Source organism: Aethalodelphis obliquidens, unplaced genomic scaffold (genome assembly GCF_003676395.1).
Source record: "Aethalodelphis obliquidens isolate GAN/ISIS:26980383/991018 unplaced genomic scaffold, ASM367639v1 scaffold72, whole genome shotgun sequence".
In the NCBI taxonomy this organism is placed as follows: domain Eukaryota; kingdom Metazoa; phylum Chordata; class Mammalia; order Artiodactyla; family Delphinidae; genus Aethalodelphis; species Aethalodelphis obliquidens.
Genome location: NW_020838016.1, coordinates 13,147,874 through 13,157,128, shown reverse-complemented (window position 1 = coordinate 13,157,128; position 9,255 = coordinate 13,147,874). Strand labels below are relative to the sequence as shown.

The 9,255-nt window shown below is 38.8% G+C and overlaps 1 protein-coding gene across 2 annotated transcripts in view; it reads left to right on the top strand.

The window, feature by feature from the left end:
* The first annotated feature begins 354 nt into the window (after positions 1-354).
* The window catches only part of LOC113612028 (phospholipid scramblase 2), a 30,844-nt gene continuing 21,943 nt past the window's right edge, over positions 355-9,255 (top strand). The window contains exons 1-2 of one of the 2 annotated variants that reach the window (XM_027091585.1): positions 355-859; positions 7,003-7,028. In XM_027091585.1, the coding sequence (XP_026947386.1) occupies positions 7,016-7,028 (13 nt within the window). In that variant the 5' untranslated portion in view covers positions 355-859; positions 7,003-7,015. The remainder of the gene's footprint in view (positions 860-7,002; positions 7,029-9,255) is intronic. The other variant, XM_027091584.1, reaches the window with a different exon arrangement.

Here is a 9,255-nt window from a genome sequence, read left to right as displayed (position 1 = left end):
ACAAAAACATTGAAAATGGAAGGTACTGGATCTCTACAGTTTTCCTATTCCTTCTGCAGCAGATATCAGCAGTCAGAAAGCTAAACGGTAAGGTACATATCACTTCTTTTCTCCATATCCAGCTTTGTTTGGAAGATCGTGTGTTACTTTGGTAAATAAAAATTTTACTAGAAAAACAACAACAATGAATCAGGTCAACAAATATTTTCTTACTGCGCCAGTTTGCCAGTAGGGGCGCTGGAAATAGTAAACATTCTAAACACATCTGGTTGATTGGACTCTCCAAAGGAGTTAACATCATTTAGTGGAAAGAGAGAGACAGAGAGCGAGCGAGAGAGAAACAGAAAAGACACCATAAAGAAAAACAAGTTTGACTCGCCCTCATTTGTACTCTGTACCGCTTCCTGCTTCCTGGCGAGGCCACCCCGGGGGCGGCCACTCCCCTGTTAATGACCAAGTTCCAGCTGGTTTCGACCTCCCAGTTCCTCGCGGCCCTGAACCTCAGAACCAACGTTTTTGAAGCCTCCCAGGGATCAGAAAGGGAGCTGACAATCTCTCCGCGCTGCACTGGGGCGGCGGTCCCGCCTCGGGGTCTCAAGCCTCCCGCAGCTACGCGGAAGCGCCAGTCCGGGGACGAGGGCGGGAAGCCCGTTTGGAACTCAGGATCTAGGTAAACGAAACCAGAAGTCAAGGGTTTCGTCACCACGGTCTTTCGGATGTCTCTTTCCTGGTAACTTCAGGGAAGGTTGTGTAAGGAGCACTCTTGACTGCCAAGGGTCGGAAGCCGAGCATCGGCTCCGCGCCCGGGTTCCCCGAGCTCGTCTCACCGCAGGCAGCACCGGAGCTGCGGCGGCCACAGGTTGGTGGGCGGCGTGCCCGGTCTCCTCCCGCGGGTGCCGGGCGCGGGGCTGGCGCGGGTTCCCAGGCCTGGCGGGGGGCACTGGGGGCTGCTTGGGAGCGAGGGGCGCGAGGGCCGGCGGGTTGCGTTTGCGCTGAGGTTGGGGGCGGGGGGCTCGGGCTCCAGCGGCCTCGGGAAGCGACCGCAGAAGCCGACCAGGGACTCAGCAGGGAGCCCGGCTGACCTAGTCCTATCCCGGCCCGTCCCAGGACCTTTCCAAGGCCAAGGTGTTTTCTGCCTGAAACCGCCTCGTAGGTTCGAATGCGCTTAGTCCATCTCTTAATAGCGCGGAAGTGCGCTGGATCATGGCCCGAACCTGGGCTCAGCGGTATCTGCGAGCATTTAGGGGTATTCAGAGGGACGATTAATAGATCCTGCTAGCTGTAGTTGAACAGTCAGTATTAATGAGGAGTGTGGCTGCAGCCAAAACTATAGTAGGCACCCTGGGACACCAGACGAATTGGGAAGACAGGCGGTTTATCATATAGAGGCTAAAGCCAGTAGCTCAGGAGCCCACCTGCCTGACTTGAACCTGCCTCTACTACTTAATATCTGTGGACTCCCAGGCAGTTTCTTCCTACATGTTCCTTCCTTGGCTCATCTCTGAAACTGGGTAACGATCAAAAGTTACAAGAGTTAGAGTGTGACGTATAACTTTGGCACTGCAGAGTGTACTCAGTAAACATTAGATTTATTACTTTAAATATTTGAGCAAGTCCCTGATCCTCCAAGCTCACTGTCTGGTTCCCATGTGGTTTTATTTAGACAGCTATTACAGCAAATCCTGGAATGGCCACTTCCCAGTTCCGGGAACAGGCAGTCAGTGTTTCTCCTAGTTGAGCAGTTTGAGATACATGGTTAGTGCAAGTGTCACTTGCTTAGTGTGAAGTATCAGGAGATTCAGGGTCCCCTTGTTCTTCCTGGAGCTTTCCTAACAATGGAATTTTCTCTTAATACCACCCTGGCGAGTATGACAATTGTAGGGCTTTGAACACTGAACAAACACAAGGAAATGAAAAATAAATGAAAAGGGAAGTGAGTGGGTTTCTGCAGTTGGATAGAAGTGTCACATGAAACAGCTGAGTCACAGATTAGCCAGCCTTCACATCTGTAAGGTAACTGTCCTTTCTGACTGAAGGGAGTGAAATAATACTGTACACAACTATTGAATCAGCAAGCACCAATTAAGCGTCTTGTCCTGACAGGCCATGCTCTGGCCTTTAAGAGCTTAGACAGGAAACCTGTAAGAACTGTTCCCTGTTCACCTCTCCATCCTCTGGTCCAGTGATCTCTCTCCTTCTATGCTCTGTGACCCACAGATCTTGATTCCCTTGAATGAGCCAAGCTCCCTCCCTCCAGCCTCAGGACTGCTACCTATGCAGTTCCCCCTGCCTCTAATGCCTCACCCCATCCAAATACACACCTCCATAGCCTAGTTGATTTTAAACTGCCTTTGGCTCTCAGATGTGACTTTCTGACAACCCCACTACACTATCTAAATTAGTGCCTCCATAACTCTTTTTATAGAACCATTATTTTTATTCATAGCGCTAGTATTTGTAATAATATATTGTTAATTGTCTGCCATTTTGTTCTAGTGATTGTTATAGTGCCTTACATGCTCTGTGCCTTCAAGCAATATTCCTTGGAAAGAGGCACAAACTTTATAATGAGTGACTGTTTACAGACATATTTATATGTGTATATGTGCATTTATATATGTGTACATGAGTGTGTATACTCTACTGCATTTTCTTTAATAGTGCTAAATTTTAAAAAACCAAAGCATTGTAGTTAAGCAGTGCTAACTATTGTGCTTTACATTTTTCAAATTTTTCAAATACTAAGTACTTACAAAAAACTCTTGCCTGGCCAAGTAAAAAAAACAAATAGGCAGCAGTAAATCTGAAATTCCTGCTCTCTGCCTTACATAAGAAAAACACCATAAAGATAGTCTCTTAACAAATTTCACTGAAAATTGGCAATTTGGGATAATGTCTTTTTTTTTTTTTTTCCAGTGAATCAAGGACATGACTGCAAAGGAAATGAATCGTGAATCATTCATATGAGCTAGTTACTGAGCCGTATGACATTAAGTAACCATTAACCTCTCTGGCCTTAGTTTCCTCATTTTTAAGGAGGAAAGGGAACAACACAAATTTGTGAGAGAGCTCTCAGTTGTCAGGAAAGGCTCTTCAGGAGTAATAAAGCAACCAAACTAGGATAGCTGACATAAAGATTAGTTTATGTGTCTTTGGTCTCTTTGGTTTAGTTGCTAGTTTTGTACAACACTTGACCACCTCTCTCTCTGTTGGTCCCAGCTGATGAAATGTCTACGTTGTTCTTCAAGGTTTACTATGAAATGCTATCCCAATGTGGTTCTGAGCATATTTGTTTTGATTTCTTGAATCTAAAATACAGAAGTGGTATTTTATAGGCAGAGTCTCTCTTATCAGGTTCCTTGCACTGATGATGGCCTCAGCCACCCCACTTCGGTCCCCTGTCTTGGACATACGTGTACTGGTATATTCAAATCCTCACCAACATCTTGGCCACCTGTTTGTGTGAACCCATCTGTTTTTGCTCTGCTTGTGTTTTACCAAAACCACAGTTCAACAGATGAAGTGCTTTTGACCTTAGGTGTTAACCTTTCTAAATGCATAAAATTTACCTACAAACATAAGCTGAACAACATGGAAATTGCTTGATTTGTGACTTACCTCAGCAAGGGTTGGGTTCTCCGCTAGCTCTGTCTAATTCCTCCTCTCCCCCTAGTCTAGTATCTCATTTTCATTTATTCATAGGAAGTTAGGGATATAGAATTCTGGGATTGTGTTTAGAGCAGTAAAGTTTTGTTAAAATAATTAAGGACACATCTCTCCATTTTGGGACTCTGAGAAAAATGTCAACTGGCTTAGTTTTTGGCAGTTAAGTAAAATTGGATAAGTAACCCAAATCTAGTTTATGCCTAGTTCATAGGCTTAGTAGTTTCAGGATCTTTCAGAATTAGGGATGTTTCCCCTTTGGGTTGCAGGTTATACTTTAACATTTTTGACGAAATAAGATAGAAATTTCAGAACCCCAAGAGATGGGTCAAAGGGTTTCCTGTAATATGAATTGTGGAGCCACAACTGGATATCACGTGCACTATTTCCCCTTCTCCCGGGTGGTAGAGGTTTATGATTATCTAGTATCCCATAGCACCAATAGAATATGTCTTAATGGTGTCTGATAGAGTAAATTTAACAGATACATGCTTATATGTATAGTATATGATGCCTTAATTTCCTCAGAAGCTCTCATTCAACAAGTTAGGATAAGTGTGTAGTAATCAGATTATAATTTGGAATTCTGTATTTGTCCTGAAGTAATTATGATTCCAGTGGTACAAAGTATAATATGACTTCATTAGAGTTCTTTTTCTTTTAGTACAGGATAAATATGATTTTGTTGCAAGTCTTGCTGTGATTTGTTTCTTACTAGGAGAAGTGGAAGACATTATTTAAAAGTTATAATATTAAATTAATTAACTAATAAATTAATTCATCCAGGACACACAGCCCGATCATTCCCAAAATTGAGTGATGTTATGTCTTGTAATAGAAGCATTAAGTTTGAGAAAACCAGAACATCCTTAAAACAGCAAAGGAGAGCAGACAGGGATGAACATGGGGGATGTCTTTAATCCACAAGTACTTTATTCTGCCTGTGGCACACATACAGGTTCAACTGTCACTTCACATTTTGCACCAGAGCTTATGATGTAACATTTTTCATGCTTGAGATATTAGGAACTTGTGAAAATTCTAAAAACTACAGGAAAATGAGGACCCAGATTATACTGCAGTAGTTTTGCCAACAGCTACTCATCCTCACAAAACTATAGTTTAAGACTCAAGATATTGTGACCAAGTAGGAAGGAAAGAGTAAATATGAACAAATGAGCTCTGTTTGAGTCTGTTTCACTTCCTTTTCTTTGATTTCTGTGCAAGGAGAGAATTATCTCTGGCTTCATGAAAAGTAGATACTCATATTCATAGTTGGTACTCATTCTGCAAGGACTTGGGTACTTATTGCTCCATTGCTTAAGAGCCTCCACCTGTTCCTAATGTGATGCCTAGCACTCGTGTATGAATTCCCTCTCTTTCTAGCACATTCTTTATTTCTGACTGGCACTGAATTTCCCAGGCTCAAACAACTAAATGCTAAGAAGAAATATATTTTAAATTAAAACTAATTTTTTTTTCCTCTCAGATGTATAGACTTGCCCTCCAGAAACTATGGAATTTTTTTGCCAATTCAGTGATTTGTTCACAAAACTAAATTGTTTATTTCTAAAAATTAGACCTCAGGTATTATTTAGGATTTTTCCTTGAGCTGAGCGCCCTTCTGACATTTTAGGCAAGGCAGGAATGACTGAAACAGTAGTCCCTTAAAATTGTTAAGTTGATTGAAGGGCCATAGAACATTTTTAAAAAAAACTAATCATATTATGAAGTGGTCCTATGAGAAACAGTAGTTAAGTAAAATCTTGAGCTGTTTAGTCCAGTTTGTTAACTAAGGGATACTACGCATTTCTACTCCAGAAATGGAGTAGTTTTTAAATGTTTTATGTATGTTAGCATATTGAAGATAATGGGTATGAATTTTAATATACAGTCTTTGATCACAGAACTGCATGTTGACAAAAGTAATCATGGTCTATTTAAAGAATAGTCTCCTTTCTTAGTTGTCCTTCATATGATAGAACATAAAACACAATAATGGCCTTTGAAAACTTTTGGTATGCTTTTGTTACATGTGTTTATTAGCTTATTGTTCACCTTCTTGAATAACTGCAGAAAAACATAAATCTTAATCTTTTTGTTCTTTTGTCCTGAGGAGGTCCATAGCACATTAACTGGTTTCTGACCAGTTAATGCTAACAGGGTAGTATTGTTCTAAGAAAATCCAGGAAGTCAAATCTGTAACAAAAAACATATTTTTAAATTTATTCCAGGGCCAAGAAAACCCATTACTGAACTCCTTGAGTATATATAATTAAGAGGTGACTGTAATTGGAATATTCTTAAAAGTTTTACTATATTATTAAATTTTATGCTTATAACAGGCAATGATAAATCGATAACTTAGAAAAGGAGAAAAGGGATATGGTTTCCTCTTGGGAACATTGGATTTTAGTTAAGGATATGGAAGGATCAGTTGACTTTTATTTACCATTTAGGATAACACAGTAGAAGGAGCTAGTAAAGGGGCAGCAAAAACTGGAGAAGGCCTGGGAAGGGTAGAGCCAATTCATATTAGTGTGTGGGTCCCAGATAAAACAACTGAGTAGCAAGTTTTTGCCTAATGTGTTAATTGTAATTAACAGGCAGATAGGGGTTGGGATTTAAAGTGGAGAGATAGGAAAAGTAGTGACTGGATAATTGTGGGAAAGACTAGGATGGGATCAAGGCAGTAGAAGGCAGAAGTATTGAGTATAATGTTTTTTATCATTATTTTTCTGTAGAAATAAGCAAGACAAAGTTTCAGTTGGATTATCATGGTGTTACAGCTACTATAACCCCTGAGTATATGTTTTTAGGCTAAAATCATGTATTGATACACAAACAGGGGGTCAGGCCTTCTCAAATTTGTTGCTGAAGCTGGGCAGAACATGTCCTCAGGACCTGGAATTTCCAGAGATATTTACAGCAGTGTGACCTGATAGCTAACCTTTTTCCTTCTCCTGCTGGACCACGCCTGCAGCCCAGCCCTACAGCTGGATGCTGGATTGCACGCTCCCTGTAGATTGTGTAGGTTGGAAGGCTCCAGTTTTTAACTGGAGGGCCTTGGGTTCACAGTGTTTCTGTCTTTCTGCCTCATTGAACCCTCTCTTCCCAAGATTTTTAGAAATTGTTCACCATCCTGGACTGACCTACAACTTGTAAAATCCTACTCAGAAACATAGCAGCGGGGAATACAGTCAAGACTGAAGGGTTTAAATGACCAGATTCTGGAAGACTAGATGAATAGAGGAATATCTCATGTGTATATAGTTTCAGAGTATCTTGTTTCAACTGTCATATTTGAATTATATATTTATATCAGGTCTTCTTTTTCAGAACTGTTTAAATCATGGACAAACAAAGTAAGTAATTTAAGTGTTCACTTTCCACCTATAATGTTAAATCTCTTGTTAATGTGTTATTTGTCATAATGTTCTATTCAGTTTCTGAAAGGATATAATTTGCTTTGTGTTGTTTATGTTCCAGAATCCTAAGTCTGGGCCAGTGTTTTGGCTATAGAGAAGATGTACACAAATATCCATGACCACTAATTTTTCCTTTAAAAATAAAAAAGCCTTCGATAAACCTAAGAAATTTTAGGCTTACTGGGAAATATGTTGTATAATTTATATTACATTTCATCTGAATCAAGCTTCCCTTTTCTTTGTGCATTTTATATACAGAAAGACTGTTCCCATCATATTGTTTAACAAACAATGACTTTAATATGCCAGGACATTGTAATAAAATGCTCAGATACATCCCCAATATATATCTCATAAAATACACATGTGAATAGGTTTAAATAAATACAACTTTATTTTATGGCTTTTTTTTTCAAGAAAATTCTAAATAAGATGAGTATTAACCAAACATGTAAAAAAAGACTTTTTCTGAAGAGAAAAAAAATCCTATGGGAAAAATAGGGAAAACAAAATCCTGTTTTCTGAAGGATCTCTATTCTCTATGTTTGTTTAGATAGCTAAAGAGATGTTTATCTCTACCACAATGCCAGCCTTGCTACATATACTAGATACTCTTTAGGACCAGAAACCTTGACTTTCCTTCACGAAGTTTCATGATTTTTCTTAATGCTTGCTGTACTAATTTAATTGTATTAACAATACTTACTTTACTTTTTAAACGTAAATTTATATAGTATTAAGCTATTTTCTTTGCTACAAAAATAGGATGCTTCAAATCACTTTAAAAAATCATTGGGTCATGGTGACAATTACCTTTTAACTCTTCAGCTTCCTATATACAAATGCATGTGTTTGTATGTATATGTGTGCATAAATTGAAATAGAATGTATGTATGTATATAAATATAGAGAGAAATAACAATAACTGTTGACAATATGAAAGTCCTGTGATTTTTGTAAGTTATTCTAAGTTGCATTTCACAAATGCAGAAATCCATCCATAATTCATATGCTCTCTGATCTACTTGAGCACTCGCCCATGCATTTATTTTCTCTTTGTATAAATTCCCCTGGAATTCCTGAAACCAGGATCATTGCTCTAGTACCAAAACCCCAGGGATTATGAGCTCCTAATTTTTTGAATATGTCAACTCCTTGATATGTGTGTATATTTACTCTTGTTTAAACAGTGGTACCTGTTAAGAGGTGCCAAAATGTGACATATCATTTAAGGATGGGTCTTTAAGTCTTTCAAGACCCATGATACATACAGGAAATGTGTCAGATTGAAAGTTTGGTCAAGTTTTTCTTCTGCACCGTTGCCATGTCCCCATTATTCAAAAATAAACTATTTTGAATTTACAGTTAATAAGCCATAGGGAAGAGACGAGAATATGGTGTAAGTGTAGTGTCCACTAGACCATAAATTCCATGAAGGCAGAGCCAGTGTAGCCGGAGAGCCTAACTGAGGGTGACACAGGAGATGCTAGTACGAAATATTTATTTTCTGGCCAGGGTGCTTGCTAAAGGAATGATTAGGTAAACACAAATATGAAGAACTAGGAAACTGAACCATTTGTACATACATATTAAAGATTATTCAAACTACATTGATTAGCAGATAACAAAAGTTAGTATGTTTATTTATTGTAACTAAGTCAGTTATGATTTTTGTAGTTCAAAATCAGTCAAATACTGGGAATTTCCTATAGTTCAAACTTAATGGGGTAGTTTCAGAGTAAGCATAAAAAGGATATTTAAATACTGAATTGCATGTATTATTTTAAATATTTAAAACATAATTCTTATAGCAACAATTATAGATATCTTTAAAATCACCTATTATCCTTCTATTTACCAAACCCACATCCAGCTAGGTTCATTTATCTCCTTCTTCACAGTCTATGTAGTTGTTTTTTTTTTTTAACATCTTTATTGGAGTATAATTGCTTTACAATGGTGTGTTAGTTTCTGCTTTATAACAAATTGAATCAGTTATACATATACATATGTCCCCATATCTCTTCCCTCTTACGTCTCCCTCCCTCCCACCCTCCCTATCCCTGAGAAAACCATAATTCAAAAAGAGTCTATGTAGTTTTGAAATAATCTATTTTTCCTAGTAACAACAAAATCAGTGTATGGGAGAGAACACTCATCAGGC